The sequence below is a fragment of the Pelodiscus sinensis genome, chromosome 4 (assembly GCF_049634645.1).
Source record: "Pelodiscus sinensis isolate JC-2024 chromosome 4, ASM4963464v1, whole genome shotgun sequence".
NCBI lineage: Eukaryota > Metazoa > Chordata > Testudines > Trionychidae > Pelodiscus > Pelodiscus sinensis.
In genome coordinates, this window is record NC_134714.1 from 121926029 (window position 1) to 121949605 (window position 23577).

The 23577-nt window shown below is 42.9% G+C and overlaps 1 protein-coding gene across 3 annotated transcripts in view; it reads right to left on the reverse strand.

The window, feature by feature from the left end:
* The window catches only part of KMT5B (lysine methyltransferase 5B), a 57535-nt gene that overhangs the window by 26812 nt on the left and 7146 nt on the right, over nucleotides 1–23577 (reverse strand). For 2 of the 3 annotated variants that reach the window (XM_075928309.1, XM_075928310.1), the window contains exons 2-3: nucleotides 11557–11817; nucleotides 10468–10615 (exon numbers count right to left, since the gene is read on the reverse strand). In XM_075928309.1, coding sequence (XP_075784424.1) covers nucleotides 10468–10615; nucleotides 11557–11734 — 326 coding nt within the window. In that variant the 5' untranslated portion in view covers nucleotides 11735–11817. The remainder of the gene's footprint in view (nucleotides 1–10467; nucleotides 10616–11556; nucleotides 11818–23577) is intronic. The other variant, XM_075928311.1, reaches the window with a different exon arrangement.

Sequence of the window (23577 nt, forward strand, 5' to 3'; positions counted from 1 at the left end):
GGAAGTTAAAGGAGAGGTTCTGGTAAGTTCAGGAGTATAGTACCTTGATTAATTCAGTCACTGAGAGCAGTGATTTTGAACAAAAAGGGTAAAATGATCCTGCAAGAGATACAGAATGGTACTCCGTGTAGTGAACATATCTGACATGCTCAACTGGTGAATGAGGAAAAGTAATAAAATGCTACAGCTGCTTCTGAAACTCAGACTAGAGAAACTGAAGAGAAAGACATATTGCAGGATACCAAATATTACAGCCCAATAGTCTGCTTGAATGACAGGCACTTTATTCAGAAGATACTTGCGTTGGTGGATGTAAAAACAGACATATTACATCAATAGCACTATAGCATTATTTAACAATGAAAGACTATGGAGCATGGAAGACAATGCCACATAATGAACATAAAAATAATCTGTTCCAATTATAATTAAATGTTCAATTACAACCAAACTGGAAATTTTTAATTTACTTTTAAAGTACATATGAAATAAAATTTAATATAAGTAATATAATGCTTGGTCTTCACACAAGAGACAATATTAATAAATGCTATAGTTTACAAAAGCTAGTAGCACAACTTTGGTTTTTAAGTCAAGTCTATTTCTGAGCTTAATCTTCAATGCTGTCATCAAGAAAAGCCAGCTTCTTATACTGTATTCCAAAACAAAAAACTGTATCTTCAATGGACAGCAGTGGGGAAAACACCCCAATAATTTAACTTCAGTTCAAGAAATCTACTGAAAAACTAAAACTGATATATCCAATCTTTAAGTGTGTCTAAAATTGAAACAAAAAACCCCCAACACACCCAAAACCCTCAAACACTATTTAATTGATCAGGGCAGCAAGTAGAAGCTTCTCTGTTTTGGCTAAGATGTTCAAAGTTTATTTCTATAACCTCTCAAACTCCGCCTCCACTTCATAAAATAGTTTGTCAGTAAGCACTCTAGGCAAACTACTGTGTAGAGGTCCTTTTGAAACTGCTATAATCCACTGAAATTCAAATGAATGATATGTACCACTTATATATGATAGCATGGGGAAACATTTTACCCAACATACCTGATTGCCTTAGACAACAGTAAATTAGTTAAATCCAAAAAAAGACATCATATCTTGAAGAAAAAAACCCCAATACAAAAGTCATGGGACTTACTGTTAGCAAGATAAAAGTCAAAGAATCAAAAAAAACTAGACAATGCACAGATTTTTAGATCATGGTGGGTTTTAAAAGTGAAACCGTTAACTTTCAATATTTAGCTATTTCTAGGAATTCGGGTCTTCAGAACACAGATAAACTTTGAAACGTGAAACAGTAAATTGCTCTATAAAGGGACTAGTTACCAATTGTAAACTCATGTTCTCCAATGCATTACCACTCCATAGTAACAGTATAGGGAAATGTGTGCTTAAATATATGACCACAAAATCATATTTGGAAAGACTTGGCAGGTTTGAGCATATGTACATATTCCATCATAGGCTAGGTTTCACTAGTTAAGGATATAAATATGCCGGCCCTTCAATGGTTCCTGGAGTTCCTCTAATTAGAGATCAAGTGCCTCTGAAGGCTATGAATTTGGAGGACAAGATTTACTGTTGGTAGCCCATTCACTTTGGTCCTCCATACTATTACATGCATATGTAACAAGCAGTGAATTCCTAGAGAAGGTGGGGGCTGAGGAGCTCTACAAAGTTAAACTGAAGTACTGAAACCAGAATGTGTTCTTTATGCAGTGATAAGAGAATGTGTGGGTGTGAGGTAAAGTCCACATAACAGCCCTAAAAATTTCAGATAAGGGATTGGTATAGATCCACAGCATTTGGAACACCATCTATCTAGCCCTGTAAGCCCAGGAGATCTTCAAATCCACTGAGCAATCAGTTAGGTCATAATGCTATTGAATGCAGTCTTAAACCTCTAGTTTTTTCTCCAATGTGCAAAAATTGTTTCATTTTCCAAATACCCCTTAGTTCTGCCTAAATTAATAGAGGAGTCACATCCTGGATGCTGAGAGTGGTCACCTCCCCAGGAACATCATCAAGCATTGTAAAGAGGTATAAAATTAAAAACTGTCTTGTCTTTGTTGAATGCTGTACAAGGTAGGTCGACTGGCCAGGCTTGTAAATTCATGATGCTCATGGAAGAGGTCACTGGAAAGGACACCTTCAGTAAGATATAGTCTAGTGAGCAAGAATCCAAAGGATGAACACAGGCCTTTTTACAGGTTTGATTAACACCAAAAGTCAAATCTCCCGTATCAGTTAGGTTTCATACTGGGAGGATACTAGTTTCTAGGACCCTTTAAAAAGTGTTGTATGGAATACCATGGACCATAAGCGAACAATAGTGAAAGAATCTTTATAACAAAGAGAAAGCCCTATATAAATAGATCCAGACAACAAACATCTTAAACTGGCTCTATTGGCAATATAACACTTCTACCATATGACTTTTTAGACTCCAATAGGGTAATCTTGGATTTCCTCAAACAGATTAAGTAGAAGACATCTTGACCTAGAAACCCTACCAGCAATATCGCCAATTCAAACCACTGGAAGTCTGGGTGAGTTATTTTACCATTCACCTGGGATCAAAAAAATCTCTTCATATCAGAAAAGGGAGCAGATGAATTCTGGGCAGGGCCAGCAGCTCTAGAAATTAAGCCTGACATACCTGAGATCACTCTGATCCTGTTGAACCTTCCCCAATATTTAGAGCAGGGGTAAGGAACCTTTTTTGGATCAGGACCCTTTTAGGAGCCAAGTGATCCAAATTTAGAAACCAGGCTGTGGATTTGGTGATCTTCAGTTTCCTTAAAGGCCTCGTCAATCTTTTAGAAGATAAAATCCATTATTTTGCTTTCAGTCTATGCCAAAAGTTCAAAATTCCAGAACCAGAAAGATCTCCTGCCAGACAGCAATGGCCAAAACCAGATAGTTTCTCTGCGAGGGAGGGATAGCTCAGTGGTTTGAGTATTGGCCTGCTAAACCCAGCGTTGTGAGTTCAATCCTTGCAGAGGCCATTTAGGGATTTGGGGAAAAAGTTTGTCAGGGATGGTACTTGGTCCTTCTGTGAAGGCAGGGGACTGAACTCCATGACCATTCAAGGTCCCTTCCAGTTCTAGAAGATAGGCAATCTCCATTAATTTTAATCTCTAGCTATGACCAAAAAAGGATGCGTCAAAAGGGACCCTCAGCAAATGCCTAAAAAGATCTAGTTTTCCTCATAAAACTCTAGGAACTCCCTTTTGTCCACTAGAATAAACCAGGCTAAAAGACCACCCTGAACAATGAGGGTATGTCTACACTACAGCACTAATTTGAACTAACTTAATTCAAATTAGTTAATTCAAAATAAGCTAATTCAAATTAGCACATCTAGACCTAAAAACTAATTCGAATTAGCGTCTTGCTAATTCGAAATAGCCTGTCCACATTGAGTGGACCCTGAACCGAAGTTAAGGCTGGATGGAACCAGTGTCGGCAGGGCATCAGGTTAGGACTTAAGGTGTGGAGCTGCTGCCTTAGGCTAGCTGAGGGCTGTACTTAAAGGGACCCAACTCCCACCCCAGACAGACAGTTCTCAGGGTTCCCTGCTTGTCTACCTCAATGAGGGACAGCAAAGCAGTCCGGTCTTGGAACGCCCCGAGTGCCCGCACTCGGCACATCACAGCTCTCGGCCATCAGCCCAGCTGCACTTGCTGCAGGCTGCCATCCAGGGGAAGGAGGAGGGTCAATCGGAGGGCTATCAGGATCCAGGAGGCCCTGGAGGAGAGCTTCCACCCCGAGAAGCCCACAAAACCACCCCAGTCCTCCCCCTCGGGGGCTCATGCCCCATTCCTCCATCACCTCCTTCCCTAGCTCCCCTTCCTGATGTAAAAAAATAAAGGACACGTGTTCAAAGATAGAAACTCTTTATTTAACAAAACTGAGGGGGGGGGGGGGGAGATTAACCTCTGGGGAGACTGGGAAAAGGAGGTGGGAGAGGGGAGGTAGAAACCTGGGAGGAGGGAGCTGGAAGGGGGAAGCCAGGAGAAGGAAGGGAAGTATAAAACTATGGTATGCCATATCTTCAGTACTGTGTAGAGATGTGGTCTCCTCACCTCAAAAAAAGATATTTTGGCCTTGGAAAGGGTTCAGAAGAGGGCAACTAAAATTATTAGGGGTTTGGAATAGGTCCCATATGAAGAGAGGCTAAAGAGACTGGGACTTTTCAGCTTAGAAAAGAGGAGACTGAGGGGGTATATGATAGAGGTCTTAAAATCATGAGTGGTGTGGAGAGGGTGAACAAAGAACAGTTCTTCATTGGTTCCCATAATAGAAGGACTAGAGGACACCAAATGAAATGAATGGGTAGCAGGCTTAAAACTAATAAAATAAAGTTCTTTTTCACACAGCGCATAGTCAACCTGTAGAACTCCTTGCTGCAGGAGGCTGTGAAGGCTAGAACTAGAACAGAGTTTAAAGAGAAGTTACATAAATCCATGGAGGTTGGGTCCATGGAGTGCTATTAGCCAGGGGGTAGGAATGGTGTCCCTGGCCTCTGTTTGTGGAAGGCTGGAGATGGATGGCATGAGAAATCGCTTGGTCATTGTCTTCGGTCCATCCCCTCTGGGGTTGCTGGTGCTGGCCGCTGTTGACAGACAGCCTACTGGGCTAGATGGACCTTTGGTCTGACCCAGTATGGCCGTTCTTGTGTTCTAAGCTCAGGGTTGGGGGTCTCACTGGACCAACTTGATTTTCATGCAAACCTGCTCCTGGGTTCGCATGTGGCCATGGGTGGCCAGGCTGGCAGCTATCCTGCCCTAGACAGCCGCATTCCTGTGCCTAGTGCAGAGGTCATAGACATTGGAGGCCTCCCCCCAAATCTCAATGAGGTCCACGATCTCTGCACTAGACCAGGCGGGCACCTGCCTCTTGTGGCCCCGGGCAGGTTCCTGGGAGCCACCATCCTGGTCCTGGGAAGAGGCGGAGGGCTGGGTGGCAGACTCATGCTGTGACAGGTGCAGGGTCTGCTGGCTGGGTGCTGGCAGGCTTGCAACTGGCACAAGCACTGTAGCCAGACTGTGCCCCCTTAAGGGCTCTGGGGCCCGTGGGGGAGGGGGGGGGGGGAGCGGCGGCAGAATAGTTTCCCTGGTTTGGCCAAGAGTGGCCACCAGGGCAACCTGGGAAGAGCTAGCCTGCAACTAGTTCGAATTAAGTGGCTACACAGCCCTTAATTCAAACTATTTAATTCGAACTAGGTATTACTCCTCGTAGAATGAGGTTTACCTAGTTTGAATTAAGCGCTCCGCTAGTTTAATTTAAATTCAAACTAGCGGTTTGTATGTATAGCCGCTATTAAAGTTAATTCAAACTAACGGCTGTTAGTTCAAATTAACTTTGTAATATAGACATACCCTGAGGGATTACATAGGGGCATGACAGCCTGGCAGCAAGAGACCCTGAGCATCAGGACTGCAAAGAAACAGCCTATTAGATGTACCCATCTTCTAGGTGATTTGCTTCCTGGGATAGATGCCATTTCCCCAAATTCCAATTAATCATTTACAGCCGAAACGTGTGGAAGGGGGTTGAGCGATTAGCTCAAATTCCTCCATAACTCTTGGTCCAAAGCACACGATTTTCTAGAAACCAAGGCAGCCAAGACAGATTGATTGCAAACCTCTTCAGCCAGTTCCAACAGATTTACATTGATAAAAGACAACTACTTTCTCTTGGAAATTCTAGATGTCAAAATCATGTTATTTCTGGGCAAAGTCACTAGATGGATCTCCAGAGCTATATCCATTCAGTCCATCAAGTCCGCAGTAACACCAGGCCTTTCAGAAGAAAGAAGAGAGTGGGTAAGAGCCTCATCAGAGAATGTGGTAGAAAAGTAAGCCTCCCAGGACTGGCATTCCACTTTCTCTTTTAGAAGTGCCTGATAACATCAAGCAGAACTACTGATTGTGGGGACTAAGAAAATTGTTTCATTATCTCTCTCTGGAGAGATTACTAACTCTGATCCTCTGCTTCCTAAAGCCTAAAGATGCACAATACCTATATGGAGAAAAGCCTAGGTAAGATTTAAACTCTGAAGGTGCCTAATAAGATATCTAATGCTCCACAACACAAACTAGGCTCCCTTTCAGATAGCGTTGCAGTAAAAAGTGAAATAACCTGGTTTTTCCTCAGTTTCACAAGGTTCAAATCACTGAAGTTGGATTCAGTTAAGAACTGTGATCTAATGGATGTGAAAGTGACAGCAGCTCGCTCCAGAAAGCAAGCTTTCACAGCATTAAGGTCTTATTTGGAAATTTCTGGGGAATGAGGAGGTACAGAAAAAAGCCTCACCTTAACCATTCTGATACACCCTGAAGGTGAAATGGTTAGAGCTTGGCACTATGACATTTTGAGTCTAAATATTCTGCTTGATGGGATATTGCAAAGAACCTTGGATTCATCTGACTAAAGCACCAGAAGTCATCTTGACTCAGATGACTAACCCACCTGCTTTTATTCTTCTTGCAATCCTTGCATAGGTTAACTTCTCCAAATTCTAGGAGTTTGAAAGAATACTTATCAGACCTTAATTTTACTATATCTGCTCTGCAAAAAGAACACACACACACCAACCAACCAACCACCCTACCAGCTACTGCTCAAAAGGATTTGATTATTCACATGGCACATGTGGGGCTCTGAGGAGGTGCCAGTCAGAAGACTACTGCATCAATATGATTAGAAGTTTCTAACTAAATCCGCACAATTATTTCAGACTTCATATTCTTTCACTGATGCTTCAGATAAAATAAATATAACCACCAGCAACCTATAAAACACAATTCACCACACTTATATTTTCTATTTGACTGCAGTAGCTCAGTCAATGGGTGGAGGACAGGGATGGGGGAAGGGAAGAGGGATAGGGAGGAAAGGGAAAAATGTTAATTGTTAATTTAAATATTTTGCTAAGAGTTTTAAAGATGGCTTATCTTCCCAATGACTTCTGCACAAATAAACCCTTAAAAACCTTTGACTGCTAAATTAGACCCACAGAGGAAAATCTTTATACATTTAAGTTGCAGCACAAACTTGACTTCCAGAGATGTAAGCTAAGGTCAACCTTCAGTCATCTTTGTGATGGGCATTTACATAAATTCAAACCTTGTTACCATATGCAAATCAACATATACAGCATATTCAACAGCCCTAGAGAGTATTTGTTGTGAGCTAACTATTTGCATAGCAACCTCCTCATTTAGTCTGAAGGTGTAAAAGAAAAAAGTGCATTTTCTAATAATTTTATGTTTTAGAGGTTCTTCAATATGTTTGGTACAGTGTTTGCAAAACCTCAACCTAAAGATGAAAATCTTCCAAAACTAAGAGTTGTGAAACTAATTTAATTTCTACTAAAAATCGCAAGTCCAGTTACTAGTGTTTCTTATTTTCTGAACAATTATCTAGTCACTCTGCATTTGTTTTTTTGACAATGCATAACAAGAAAAACATCTTACTAGATAAAAGTAACAAAATCCAATCTGTCTGGTCATGACAATAACCAGGTGTAACCAAGAGGAGCTTAAAAAAAACCAACAAAACACACACACTATGCTGATACCTTTATTTTAATTCATTGCAATAAGATACTCAAGCAACAGAATTAGAAAGTGTGTTTCTGATGGAAGTTTTAAGCCCCACCAAAACATTTCTCACAGTACTTCGAAATTAATAACTATATATTACCCTTGAAATCTAATTGCACAGAGTCTGTAACTTTGTTCTAAGGTGTCAAGATTGTTCCCCACTCTGGCACTTCAAGTGCAGAAGGTGGGGACCCACAAGAGACCTTAAAAAATACCTTGCCCCTAAATGCTTCTGCTTAAAAAACTTCCTAAGGTCACAGATTCCATGACCTTGGGTGGTACACTGCCACCACATGCAAAAACCCCTTAAAAGCCAGGAAGATGCACTTGTGAATTTCTTCCTATGGGCTAACCCAAAACTCTTTAATCCTCCCTCAAGAGATTACAGTTCTTTTTCAAGATCTCTCCTAATAACTGACCTTCAGTCTCAAACACATGCATACAGAATCACCTGCCTTCTAGGATACAGGAATCAGATTATAGTCTTAAAAAGGTGATTTTATTAACAAAACAAAGATGATGAATTTGGTAAAGTATCTTGGTTGCTAGGTGTTAGAGCACTACTAAAACAACAGATTAAAGCACAGTGAATTGCTTCCTTGGGATTCAGTTACAGTGGACAGGGGTTTTTTTAAAGTCAGCACAGAGAAGTCCTACAAACCAAGAAAATAACCTGTCTGTCTAACTATATATTCCCTGTCTACTCACATCTGTTGTTTCAAGGTTTCATCCTTTCTAGGCATAGATATTGCTGAAAATGTCATGTCTGGCACCAGGGCTTACTTAATCTTTCTTCCAGTTTCTGCTCTTAATTCACACAAAGACGACCAAAGCAAGCAAAACCTATTTCAAATTTCTCACTCTTCCCATTGACTTTCCTGGCTCCCTACCAAAATTTCCTGAATACCCACTGTTCTAGGTTTAACCTTTTACAGGCAATTTAGCTACTGAATACTGGGATGTCTAGAAAAGGGTAGCACCCATCCCATCCATCACACAAGGTCTCAGAGGAACAGATACATGCTGATTACTGTGAAATAAAATATTATTTTGAATAAATTAAAGAAATATAGTTTGCTCATTGTAGCCTTATAACCAGAAAACATTACACCTTCATGAAGTCAAGATATCCCATTATAAAACAGAGAAAGGAGAAAATTTCTTTGCACAATAATTTCCTTGACAGGAAGCTATAGAATCATGTACACACCTATCTCCTTCAGCTGACTTCCCGTGTGATAGAAAGAGGGCTCCTTTAACTATAGGAGCATCTGTAATCAGCTGGGCCAACTATCGTGACAACAAGGACTTTAATATTTACCTAAATAAACAGTTTTATTGTGGACTCAAGCTGCTATTCTAAATCACACTCTGGAGCGTGCCTGAAGAGTGAAACCATTCCGCAGATGAATGGCAAAACAAAAATGGGTGCAGAGTTCGGAAAATGCAGGTTTTTAGAATGGGCCTGCAGAGGGCAAGGGTTTGTTAATACATCAGAGCACAGATGTCACCCCACTGTGCAAGGCCTTACTAGAGTATTATTTTTACAGCATGACAACATGAATTAATTTAGCTTCATATTGGGTCACCTGTTGTCCTACATCCATGACCCTTAAGACATAGTAAAATGCACCATTGTTATAGTAATGGGATTTTATATAATCTTGGATCATCAATAAATCCAACAAATTTATCCAGTGAAATATTATGAACTGGTTGAATAGTTTGCTTATTTGCAATGAGGCTGCAACTGAGATCAAGGCCTCATTTTGTTTACAATGCCTACTGCAAAATAAGATACAGTTCCTGCCACAATTATATGTATTTTTGGTAAACATATAGAATTCAACTACTGAAATAAAAAAAATAATCCATAAACTGACAATTTAACTGGATGTTACAGACTAGGAGTATAATCTGTAGTATGTCTGAAAAATAGGAATAAACACTCAAAAACCAGACACTAGTCCACACCGATTTTAGGTTCAACTCTTTAGGAAAATGTGTATCTAAGTATAAATGTATGCACCTGACTTGGGTATGCAAGTCCCTAGTGTGCAACTAAATATAGGTATACATATAATCTGACTATACCTCTCTAGTGGGATTTTGCATGCACTTTTCAGATTGTGGGCCTTAGTGCCACTAAAGAATGAAGAAAGGCCAACAACTGAAGTAAACATTTTACTTTTACCCCCAAACATTATTTACAAAGGCTAATCAATGTAACCTCTTCTGAACTGATTAAAGTAACTGTTTCCTAGACTAAAAAGCTTTCTAACCTCTCTAGTTCCTCACTCTCAGGTCCCGCAACAGCTGTGGTCTGGCCTGATTTTACTTAGCCGATGTCTACTTATCATGGGTGGGATCAAGTTTCCTGTGGTCCCATAAAGTTTGTTTACATCTACCAGTCCTTGCTCTCAGTGCTCTGTGCTGTTATTTAGCTCTAATTTACCCCTAAAAGACTTCTAAGAGCTCAGTAAGCAATAGAAGGGTTTGTAATGCTACTAGAAAATACTGACTTCCCATGGTCTAGCAAATTTTCTGGTTCAGCACCAGCCAGGTCCTAAGGGTGACAGATTGGAGAGGTTCAACCTGTATTAAGTTCCTGTTCAATAATGGAACTGGACAATAGGGTTTACTAGAAATACCAAGTATAGCAGTACAGGCACCATGGCCGAGTCCCGAGCAGCACCATTCTGAAGACTAAATATTACTCAACAGAACAAATATTACCATTTTGTAATTTTCTACAGATATGCAATAATCTCCTTTCTGATTACATCACTAAGATGATTATTTTTCTTTTAGGTAAACAAAGGTAAACAAAGTTACCTAGTATTCATTTTGTGTGTCTGAAAACCTAAATAGGGATCAAGAACCAAACTAGTTGCCAGGTCATCATTTTCACACAGCTCCTTGGCAGACATTCCAGAGGAAGGCACATAGCGACTTTGGCCCTCAAATCCTGATGCACCACTACCTGCGAAAAGCAAAAAACACCAGTGTTAACTAAAATAGAAAACTATTCAATCTTACAGTAAGGGTACTGTAAGAGGACAACTCCACCAAGGATAACAGCAGTAACAAAAAGTAGGTGGCACTGCACTAGTGCAGGTCAGGCTATGATGCTTTCAATCAGCTGGGACACCAGCTAAGTAAGTCCCATCCCAGCCTGCTTTGTTGATTGGATAGGGGAAGAAGCGAGATACATGGGTGTGATCTCAGCCCTGTGAGTGCATGATGCAGGTTTTCATTCTTTCACATTTTATTTCATTTCCTTTGTTCTCTGTGTCCAGGACCATGAAACTATGGCTATCTTTCTTGGACAGAATGAAAGACCTGACAGGAGATCAGCTTCTTCTGATCCTGGGCTGACATAGATCACCTAGACCAAACTATTATTTAAACCTAGCCAGGAGACTGACTCAGAGGGAGTTTGGGTGAAGGAGGGGGTTGTGACCTTGGGTAGGAGATTGGGGAGCAAGGTAGGGATGTCAACGTGTATTCATTAATCATTTAAGTTGACTAAGACTGATCTTATCAGTTAATTCTAGTGACTACATGTCTCAGAGACAGTGGGGGAAGGGAAGGGGGAGTGAACTCTTGTGATACACATGTAAATGTTAGTTATTAGCCATCATATATTAAGAATGTTGTTTCCCTCTCTCCCTCCACCGAATTGAAAATGTATTCAATTTAAATTATTTGCATTTAACTTTTCAATGGGGCTCAATAGATATTTATTTCTGAAATAATCATGACTGAATTATAAGCATAATAAAAATAGTCTGTTGCTAATTGAGGGGGGCAACAGCTTTCCCAGTGAATTAACCGTGTATCACAAGATTTCAGAACAAACAATTAAAAAGCGAACGAATCAGCAAGCAAGATGTTATTGTGATTCACAAATCACATCCCCACCTATAAACATGTACATACATCTGCTTGATCTTCTCTCAACTCCATTTTTGCTAGTCTTTGGATTCTCCTTTCCAGGGTGCTGCAACTTGGACTGATTCTGCTGATGTTCGTTAGACAACTTGCCTCCATTTCTCCTGCCATTCACCACCATGTTCTTGGATTCTCCCAGCCACTTCATTCCCACAGATAGCCTGACCCAGGTGCATTTAGTCACTTTTCAAAAGGCTTGGAGAAGTGGGTCAATAATTTCACTTTCAATTCCTAATGGGGGAAAAAAAAACCATACAAAAAGATTAAAACTAATCTATTTTCAAAGTACAACTTTTAAGAAAAAACTCTTAGGTACTCAGGAGCTTTAAGAATTGTTACACAGCCAGAAGATCCATATGCTTTAAAAAAAAAAAAAAAAAAAAAAAAAACCAACACACACACACACACACAAAACAACCCACAACACTCCAAGAAGCCAGTTGAGTACTTGCTAGTTTCAATAGCAGCCAGCTCCATCCCTGGGACACCTAGGCTGTGTCTACACTGGGCCACTTATTCCGGAAAATCAGCCGCTTTTCCGGAATAAGCTGCGAGCTGTCTACACTGGCCCTTGAATTTCCGGAAAAGCAACGATGCTCTACTGTACAAAATCAGCCACTATTCCAGAAAAACTATTCTGCTCCCGCTCGGGCATAAGTCCTTATTCCGGAACACTGTTCCGGAAAAGGGCCAGTGTAGACAGCCCAGTAGTCTTTTCCAGAAAAAAGCCCCAATTGCGAAAATGGCGATCGGGGCTCTTTTCCGGAAAAGCGCGTCTACATTGGCCATGGATGCTTTTCCGGAAAAAGGGCTTTTCCGGAAAAGCAGCCTGCCAATGTAGACCCCCCTTTTCCGGAAAAACTGAAAACGGAATAGTATTCCGTTTTAAGCATTTCCGGAAATTCATGCCAGTGTAGACACAGCCCTAGTGTTGGCCTGCCTCACTCCTCCATTCTTCCTCCCTTTCATCAAGCAGTGGCAGACAGTTAGGGTGCAGACTTTTGTCTTGGGTTAAGAGATTTGAAGAGTTAAGGGATTTGGAGTTGCTCTGAGCTGAGCCTGGGGCAGGGAGTTGAGGTGCAGAAGGGGGTTAAGGGTATAGGCTCTGTAAGGGAGTTTGGTTCTGGGGGGGGGGGCTAGGGCAGGAGCTTGGGGTACAGGAGGAGGTTTATGACCGTGACAAAAGTTCAGAATGCAAGCTCCAGCTGGACACAGCTTACCACACGTGGTGTAGAGGGGCTAAGGCAGGCTCACCCCTGCCCAAGCCCCGTACCACTCAAAAGCTGCCAGCAAACTCCCTCCATCCCAGGCCCTGTTGTGCCCCTCTATTCTCTGGAGATAGATTACAGGATGGGAGAGGGGGCACCCTGACATCAGCACCCCTTCCTCTTCCTTCCCTGCCCAACAAGGGGAGGAGGAGGGAAAAGGGGGGACAGCTCCAAGGCAAAGGGCAGGAGGTGCACAGCAGTGGGGGAAGGGGCAACTGAAGTGCTGCACTTGATAGCCTCTTGGCCAAACCAGTCAGATCACCTGTCAGAGGCTTCAAGATCTACTACTAGATCCCCATCTACTGGTTGGTGACCACTGGGCTATGTCTACACTTGCAAGTTTTGGTGAAGAAAGTGCTGTCAACAGACAAAAGTCGCCCAAACTGGAAACTCGCCAAACCAGTTTTTCCCGGTACCTGCGGTTTACCATGGCCACATCTGTAGCTCCCTCATCAACATTAAGAATAAAGCATTGTGGGTATGCATCCCCCAGTACATTCCATCACCTTCACTCCCTAAGCCCTGTGGGAAAGCGCAATGTCGCATGAGGCATGTTGGGAATATGAAAAACATGCATCTCTTTTCTTCCCAGATAGCCATAGTTTCCAGTTTACTTTCATGCCAATTAAAGCATCCATGGCAAGAAAACATGCATCCCAGCCTTCTGGCCCTCATCATGAACAGTGTACAGAAGACATCATGCATTGCAGCATATATGCTTATGAACCTACTAGTGCAGGGATGGGGAACCCTTTTTGGGTTGGGGGCCACTGACCCACAGAAAAAAAAAAGTCATTCAGGGGCTGCACACAATTGAGAAAAACAAAACAAAAAACCCACTCCTCACCAGTGCGGGCTCCCCAATGCAGAGAGAAGCCCTGAGCTTCAGGGACCAGATCCAGGCAAGCCAGGGACTGCATCCAGCCCCTGGGTCGTAGGTTCCCCACCCCTGTGCTAGTGGATGATGATTCAGATTCATATTCCTATTCAGATTTGTATTTAGATTCAGAGGACGATGAGTTGATAAATCACTGGGCTATGGCAGACCTGGTGTACACCATGGATTGTCACTTTTGGGGTAGGGAAACCATCTGAGTGGTAGGACCACACTGTCATGCAGGTGTGGGATGAAGAGCAGCAGTTGCAGAACTTTCAGATGCATAACGCAACCTTACTTTAACCATGTGCTGAGCTAGCCCCTAAACTGCATCTCAAGGACACCAGAATGAGAGTTGCTCTCCTGGTAGAGAAGTGTAGGGCCTTTGCTTTGCGAAAGCTGGCCACTCCAGATTCACAACAGAATGGTAGCAATCATTTTGGAGTGGGCAAATCTACTGTCAAGGCAGTACTTATTGCCATGCACACTTGGGCTACATCTATATTGGATCCCTCTTGTGCAAAAGCCTATGCAAATGAAGTGTGGATTAGCATATCACTGCAATTCATTTGCGTAATTAATTAGGGGACAATTTTGCGCAAGAGGCTTTTGCACAAAAAGGAGCCGTCTACAGTTTCTTTTTGCGCAGAATCCCCTCTTGTACAAGAGCCATTCTTCCGCATTTTTCGGGAAGAACGGCTTTTGCACAAGAGGGAATTTTTGTGAAAAAAGGATCTGTGTAGATGGCTCGTTTTTGCACAAAAGGCTCTAACGCAAAACCGGCCCCTAATTAATTATGCAAATGAAGCATGGTGATATGCTAATTCACACTTCATTTGCACAGGCTTTTGCGCAAGAGGGTAGCAATGTAGACTTAGTCCTGCAGAAATCACATTTTGATGGACAGTGGTAGAAATGTAGCCGTGTTAGTCTGGTGCAGCTGAAACAAACAAAAACAGGACTGTGTAGCACTTTAAAGACTAACAATATGGTTTAATCTGTGGCTCTGGGAAACGTAGATGACAGTGACTGGCTTTGCTGAAAAGGGCTTTTCTGAGGCAGGGCAATAGATGGGACATGTATTCCCATTATAGTGCCACCCCACTTTGCCCGACAGAACATCAATCCTAAGGGCTACGTCTCCATGGTGTTTCAGGTGCTTGTAGATCACTGTGGGCATTTCACAGACATAAGTGTGAGGTGGCCTGGAAAAGGTCACATCTTCAGGAAAAGTGGCCTGTAGTAGTATGTTAAATATCAGTTAATTGAACAGTCAAGTAACCTCATGAATTCTTATCGGTTACTCAACTATTCTATAGTCCCCGGGCTGGGGCCAGCAGCCAGTGCACTCTGGCACCACTTCCAAGGAGCCTCCGCCACTCTGTGCTGCTGCCTCTGTATTAGAAGCAGCAGTACGGGGTGCCAGGCGGGAGCTGGTCCACAAGAGGAGCCAGTTTAAAAACCAACTCCCTCTTGTGGACTGGCTGCCTACTGCCCAATGCTGCTGCCTGATAGAGGCAGCAGCATGGGGTGGAAGCAACCACTGGGCGGAAGAAGGGGTCTGAGCTCCCAGATGTGACGCAAGCCAGAACAGAGTTGAGCTGCCTGCCCTAAAACACTTTAAATGCAGAGCTGCAGCAAAGGTAGGTCCTGGACCCATTGCAAGCCAGGTCAGAAATTTACAGTGGAGGATACAGGACTGAGCCAGGCCAGAAATTTACAGTGGAGGATGCAGAAATGCCCATAGTGCTCCTAGGTGACGGGATCTATCCCTGGCTCTTGAAACTTTACATAGGCCACCTGGACAGCAGTAAGGAGCGGTTCAACAACAGATTACGCCACTGCTGAATGACTGTACCTTTGGCAGACTGAAAGGAAGATGGAGGTGTGTTTATGCAAGGCTAGACCTTTTGGAGAATCATATCCCCCAGGAGGTGGACACATGCTGTTGCTTAAATAATTTCTGCAAGAGTAAGGGTAAAGTTTTTCCCCCATGAGTGCAGCACAGCATACGCATTTGGGTGCACATTTTGAAAAGTCAAAATACTCGGGCTGTCAAAGGAGTGCATAGGCTGGCCATCAAGATCATGGAGGATCTGAGGAACCACTTTGACAACAAGGAAGCCTGAGATTTCTGTGTGTTGGGGTTGCTTTCCTACCTCTAAGCAAGGCATCCCCATTGTACCAAACAGCTCAGAACAAAGCATTTGGTGTGGGTTGTTTAACACAAAATAAACCTCATGGAAACATGTATGACATTCTCTTTGAAAACCCTTACAGCTGTGGTTACATCCAGCTGTCACCACTGCTTTCACATGGAGTGGAGTGTAAGGGGAAGAAACCATTACTGGGTTGTGGTAAGTGTGTGGGTGTAGAGGAAGGGTTGCTGGATTCAGAATTGCACCTTTGCGGCCATGAATGGTGATGTGGGAGGGGAAGAGGGTAGAGGCACGGCTGCAGGAAAAAGAATCCTGCATGGGAAGCCTTTGATTATGGTCTCTATTATTCAGCAGGATTATACTCCTCGTGATGTCATTTTGATTGTGCATGAACTATAGCATGCATTCAGTGGTCTCCTGTCTGTTAATTGGCCCTAACTTATCTCATTTCCACTCTCTGCTCACCATCCCTATCTCTTTGTTCCCTCTCCATAGCTCCTCCCTGCTACTCTGATTGACGTGAGTGACCCAACAAATCCTTCACCAGATCATCGTGTGTCCTTGGCTTTTTTTCCTTAGTTGTCATAGCCTGCCTGATGGTTGACAAGGCGGCTGAGTTCTCAAGGTCTGGTATGCAAAAGCAACTATTAACAACAGAGTGATTACTTTTCACAATAAAGATGGTTACATTTCACTTATATGCAGGCCCCTGAACAAAAACAAAACCACAAACTTCCCACTTAGTCTGGAAGCAAAATACAGATCTCTGTAGACACTGTACTCACGGTGAGTTTTAAAGTGTGAGGGGAGGGGGAGGAAGGAGGGTTGCTTATGACTAAGAAAGTACAGACTGCTGTTGTACAAGGAAACAATTTTTGATAATCCTACATGCTGCAAATCGCTCCTGCAGACATATCACTGCTGAAGGTTAACAAGCAAACCTGGACTGAGATTTTGCAAGTGGGGGGGCTCCTCGGTCCTTATGCAGCCACGCTATGTGCTGCCTTGATTCTGGCAGCACACATTGAGGACTGGTTTGGTAAAGTGTCATACAAGGGGGGGGGGGGGGGGGGGGGAGGGTGAGGCAACAGCAGCCCTGCCATAGAATCTCTGTGACAAAACAAGTACATCAGGGGAATCTTCAGCACCATTTTCCAGGAAGATTCTATTGCTCTCAGTGTGTGCAGCAACAGGCTCTGTTAATCCATAATGCAAACCCAAGAAGTGCTAATCAGGTCAGAGAAATACAGCTGCTGGTGGTCCCAGACTGCTGCCCCCCACCTCCCTTCCCTGACTGCATATAGCAACTTACTGCCTTGCCTGCCGCCTGCTCAGCCCCTAACTCTGGGTGCCTGCACAGCAACTACTTGCCAGGGCATCACCTTAATACCGTCCTGTAGGGCTGCTGCCCACTCAGCCCCTAACGCCACCCACCTGCACACCAATGTACCCTGCGTCCCTTCTGCTTCAATGTGTGGCATCTCTTCCATGATGAGTTGCTGAGCATCCTCACAAACATTGTTTGAAAACAATTCCTTACTGCTGAGCACACAGGTTGTCACTGGATTGACCTTCACCTCCTGGCCCTCTTCAATCTCTTTTCAACTTGTGTCTGTGGTGAATCTGGGACAAGTATTTCTGGCTCTGTTTTCTGAGAACTATCCATAGGTCCCGGGGTGTGGTTCTGGGATCCCCACCCAGGATTCCATCCAGCTCTTTATAAAACTGGCATGATTCAGGTGCAGCACCAGACTGGCTGTTTCCCTCCTCTGCCTTAGGGTAGGCTTTCTGGAGTTCCTTGATCTTGGCTGTGCACTGCAGGGTGTCTTGCTCATATCCCTTCTAATACAAGGCTCAAGAAATGCAACCGTATGTGTTTCAGTTCCTATGGGTCATTTGCAAGTCCGACTGCACCAATTCTTCTCACCCCCATGCTGATTAGATCTAAAAGCTCTGCACTGCTTCAAGCAGGAGAGTATTTGGATCAATAGCCACCACCTGTTTCCTGGAAAAGACGCTATGAGGATCTCCACATGATGAGCCACCAACACAGAAAATGGATTTAAATTTCTTGGGGTCTGCAGGCCAGAGGGGAGCATATCTTCACCTGAAAATATTAAGTGTCTGAAGGGCAGCTGAGTTCAAGGTGATGTCCAGAGTGGAATATACACTGGAGTTCAATCAACTCGACAAAAACCCCTACCTAGTACACACTGCATGACTGTCGATAGTGCAGAAACAAAAGTCCCTTGCAGGCAGTAGTGAAAGTAACTTAAAATGTCTTACAGGTACTGTCATATCGCAATCTGGGCCCCTGCCAGCTCTTTAAATAGCCCGCTGTTGGCTTTTGCCACAGCTCAGCCAGTTCTTGCCGGAGCTGCCCACCAGGACACACCTGCATACTTTCACCTCAGCTTACATGTCTGGAAGTTTTTTGTTGCCAAAAAAACCAAAAACAAACAAAACCAGCCATGTGTTATATTTGTCACATTGTAGAGTGGACGCTTAGAGGTTTGTTGTTAAAAAGCAATTTTTAATCAACAAAAAAAGTGACAGTGTATACAAGGCCTAATATTTGTTTTCAATGGGGCTTACCCCAAAATTAAGTGCACTCTAGCCACAGTCAGCCTTCGCTTTTTTGGTACTTGGAATAAGATCTGCATTAAAATGACAGTGAGAGTGGGAAAGAGGAGAGCTAGTTGTAGACATTTTAAGGACACTACACTAGGGGTATAAAAAACTTGTTTGTTAAACAATTTGTTTAAACTGGCTAACCGACGGGGGGGGGGTGGGGAGGAGAAAACCACAAGACTGGAACACACCCCTACCACAGGCAGGGGCTGCACTAGCCAGGTCTGTTTATATATATATATATATATATATATATATATAAATAAAAATAAACATATATATATATATATATATATATATATATATATATATATATAAATAAATAAAATATAAAGTACAGTCGTCAGCAGGCAACTCAGACTGTTGCAATTGCAAATGTGAAATATTTATGCAACATTTAAGATTTAATGTAATTAACTTTAAGTGTTATTGTGTTTGTCTGTATGATTTAGTTCTTACAATTTCTAATGTACTGACGCTGCATCTGCAGCTTGACAGAGAAGAGTATTATTTCCTAAATTAATAAAAAAAACCACATTAACTAAAAAAATTACACAACATACATCCTCTTAGATGTTGTTAAAATGCTGTAATTAACTCAAAGTTATCAGATTTGCACCACTGTATGAAGAAATGTGAAGTATCAGTGGGAAACTTGATTTAAAATATTTTTTGGAGATTTAAAAATCAAACCATCTTGACCAGTATTCTACAAGAAGCAATAAAAACCGAATTAAGGAGGTAAGGAACACAAACACTAGAGACATCAGAAATTGATGGGGGAGGGAAACCACCAAAAGCAAAGGTTATGTCTGTTCATTTAAAGTTTAGATAGTTTAAAACTAGTGATCAAATGACCTAATGCTACCTCTACAACTACTGACCCATGTTAAAAAAAAAAAAAAAAAAAGTCTAGCTCAATAGGCTGGAGATTGCCTATCTCCTAGAACTGGAAGGGACCTTGAAAGTTCATTGAGTCCAGTCCCCTGCCTTCACAGCAGGACCAAGTACCATCCCTGACAAATTTTTGCCCCAAATCCCTAAATGGCCTCTGCAAAGACTGAACTCACAACCCTGGGTTTAGCAGGCCAATGCTCAAACCACTGAGTTATACCTCCCCCCCCCCAATAGTCAGTAGAGTCACAAATTAGTGCAGAAAATCTACAGCATGTAAATAACTGGCAAACCCGCTTTGTTCACAGTCTGAATGCCTTTTGTACAAATAAATTATAACAACAACAAGCCATTACTGCTCCTCTACACCACTGTAACTTGATACTCGTGATCACATGGCTCATAGAAAAAGGGACCCAGTTCTAAACAATCTGAAACATGCCTTTAGATGTTGTAGATATGTCACGTTAAAATTGAAAAAAGTTACTATACTGTACACAATTAGTTTTTCCTACTTAATTTACAGTATTAGCAGTTGAAAAGCATTGTAAGATAGATTAGAGTGCAAGATTTGTAGTTTTAAAAAAAATCTTTGAGTGCAATACATGCAAATTGCCAACATTTGGGAAAAGTATGCTATATTGTTCAATGTACATTTTCATCAGCTAAAATAATTCTATTATGCCTGCTGTAAGTCAAGACTGTTCAGTGCCATATACCAAAATAAAAAAAAGTTTGCAATATAGATGGCCACAAGTGCTGTCAAAAGATTGCAAATAATTATTCTAACAAAAGATAAAGGAAAAACATAAGTTGGGACATAAGATTTAACAAGCTCCAAAACTAGAACTAGAGGTTCAAGAATGTTTGATAATTGTCATAACACAAAGAGAAGGTATTTAAGAATACAAAAATGGGTAAAAAATGGCTTGGAATTTTCCCCTCAGAAAAGCTCTGCAGCAGGAAGTTTTGGTTAAGCCACTAGCAGCTATGGAGGCAAATTATATTTATTCCAATTAAATCTGTTTAACCACTCTCTTTGCTGTGAAGAGGTAATATGGATCACGTGGACATGAATTCCATCCAGGACTTTTCACATCTGGACCAAACTTTGCCAAGCTACAGTAAAATGAAGTACAGGCAATTCAAGTCTGCTGGAAAAACTTATTGTAGCAGATGAATTCTAATATAATCTTAGTAAGTGCCTTTGTCTAAATAACTAGCAAATCTCTCTCTCTACATCTTAAAGCAGCACATCAGTTACACTTTAACCAGGAAAACTCTCTCCATGAAGGAGGAAATTAGGCTTGAGTCAATTTCTCTCTAGTTCAGCAGATGTCACTGAAGAAGCACTGTTCCTCACATTCCTAGTACCTATGCTGATTTAAGAGACTAGTCGCTCTCCCCCCGCTGCCTCTACCAGAGAGAGGCAGCAAGGGGGGGAAGGGGATGGAAGAAGCAGGAGCCAGTGCTGGGGGTGAGTTGGCTTAAAAGCTGGTTCCCCACAGCGCCATCTTCTTGGGGGGCAGGGGAAGTAGAGGCACAGCAGAAAAGGTGCGGGGGGGGGGGGGGGGACACTGCTGAAATTCTGCTTTTGAAATGTATGCGAGCCACAGCAGGACTCTTATACATTTCAAAAACAGAAGCCTTGCTCCCTGCAGGGCTTCCTTTTGAAGTGTACAAGAGTCCTGCCAGAGCTCTTGTACATTTCAAAGGATCAGGTGCTGCAGGGAGTGCGGGGACAGCTGGAGGAGTCCCCACTGGCCACACACTCCCTGTGGGGCTTCTGCTTTTGAAACGTACAAACGCCCCGCTGGTGCTCTTATAGGCTAATCGAATAGTCGGTTAATCAATCTAAATTTAACATCCCTACTAGGTATAATATTTCTTAAGGGAGTGGAGGGAAATTATACTACCACCCATCAGGTTAATAGCTATGTACCTTCTACATTAGAACAGTAATAGTGAAGTCCTCAGCGGATTTGATGGGGTCTCAGGCTTATCTTCCTTTTCGGGTGGTATAAAACTCTGCTTGGGGGGGGTAAAGTCTCACCCTCCACATTCACTTAAGGGACCTTGTTAGTCTTTCAAATTACATAACCCTATATAAGTGAGATCTAACTAAGGATGTCATCGTGTGAACAACTATTAATAACCAATAAGTCTAGGCTTATCAGTTAATCTTGTCAACTACATGCATTCCCCTCCCCTCCTCCCACAGAGGCAGCAAGACATAAGCACAGGAGCCAACGCCTGTGAGGAGTTGACTTAAAAGCCAGCTCCCCATGAGCACCAGATCTGCCTGCCCATCGCCCCCGCTGCTGTCTCTATCATTGCACTCCCAGCTTAACTTCCAGGAAGCCCCTTGACACCCTGCACTGCTGCTTCTGTATCAGAGGCACCAGTGTGGGGTTGCAGGCAGGCGGTCTGCATGAGAAGCTAGTTTTTAAACTGGTTCCCCTCACAGACCAGCTCCTGCCTGCAACCCCATGCTGCTGCCTCTCAAAGAGGCAGCAGTGCAGGGTGGCAAAGAGCTCCCTGGGAGCAAAGCCAGGAGTGCACTGGCTGCCAGCCCCACTCCCAGGGACTATTGAATAGTCATGTAACCACTAAGTTTGTGTCGTTACACAACTATATCCAACATCCCTAGTTCTAACTAGGGATGTGAAAGTGTAAACTGTATATGGTTATCTGATGAGCCTAGACTTATTGGTTAATCTTCAGTTATATGCAGCTCTGCCCCTCCCCCCTCACCCCCTTGCTGCTGCCTCTGATATAGAGGCAGCAGCACAGAGGAGGGGAGTCAGCTCTGCGAGGGCTGGTATGCACAGGAAGCTGCCTCCATCCACGTGTAAACGTGCAACCACTTGAAATTTTCAGTAGTTACACCTTTACCTAAACACACACATTTTAAACACTCTGAGTTCTAACCCATGGCTTCTCTGCATGATGGAAGGGGGGGGAAAAAAAAAAAAAAAAAAAAAAAAAAAGAGAGTACTGGCCTAGTTACATTGGTGTGTTCATTATTCTGGAACAAGAATAATGCCCACGTAGAGAGTTACTTACACAGGTACGACTACTGTATCATTACACTATTTGTCGAGCCCCAAGTATAATCTACTCGCCCATGGCGAGTAGATTACACCCCAGAAGAGCTGGCGCGGAGCGATCTGTGCATGCGCAGAACCATCCGCACATGATCACAGAACCATGCAGCTGCTGAGCAGGGCTCGCCTCCGCTCAGCAAGCCCTGATTATACTGGTAAGTTTCACCATGTAAACAAATCCTTTGTTTCAATGTACAGCCTAATCTCACTCTGCATCCCTCACATCCAGACACCCTGAATACTGATTTCAAGATGGTAAATGTAACTGAATTGGTCAGCTTCTGAACTCTGTTGGAGACCTAGTTTTTTTTTTTTGGGGGGGGGGGAGGGAATTTGAAAAAACACAAAGAAACAGCACCTATTACTGTATTATCTGAATGTGTTCTTTACAGTTTAAGCAAGCAAAGTGGCTCATCACATACAGTAATTCCTCATTTAACTCTATAGATATGTTTCAGAAAGTGATCGTGTTAAGTAAAAACATGTAATGCAGGGTCAATTTTCCCCATTGAAAATAATAGAAAAGGTGGGGGGTTGCATTTCAAGCGGTGGTGTCTGTTGGGACCAGGACATAAGGTTGAGGGAGAAAGGGGATTGGGTTACATCAGGGAGAGGAGGTGTTTGTCTCTGGGGAAGGGAAGGGCAGGGAAGGGAAGGGAAGGGAAGGGAAAGGGAGGGGGATTTGGCTGGGAGTATGCCCCTGTGATGGGTCTGCCAGGACCCGCACTGCATCCAACGAGGGGGGGGGGCGGGGAGGGTGAAGGGGACAGTCCAATGGGGATTGGTGAGGCGCATGGCAAACCCTCCCCAGCTTTGCAGGGAGGTGGGGGAAGCCCTGCGCAGCCACCGGCAACAAGCCAGCTGGGGACATCATGTTATTCCGGGGATGGTCGTGTAATTCAAAAAACGTTCCCTAAAAAAAATCGTGCTATCGCGAAAACGTGTTAAGCGGGCACATGTTAAATGAGGAATTACTGTATTTTAAAAGGCCATATATACATATGTGAGCCCCAATTCAGTGTCACCTCCTGCACCCCAAACCTGCCATCCTCATC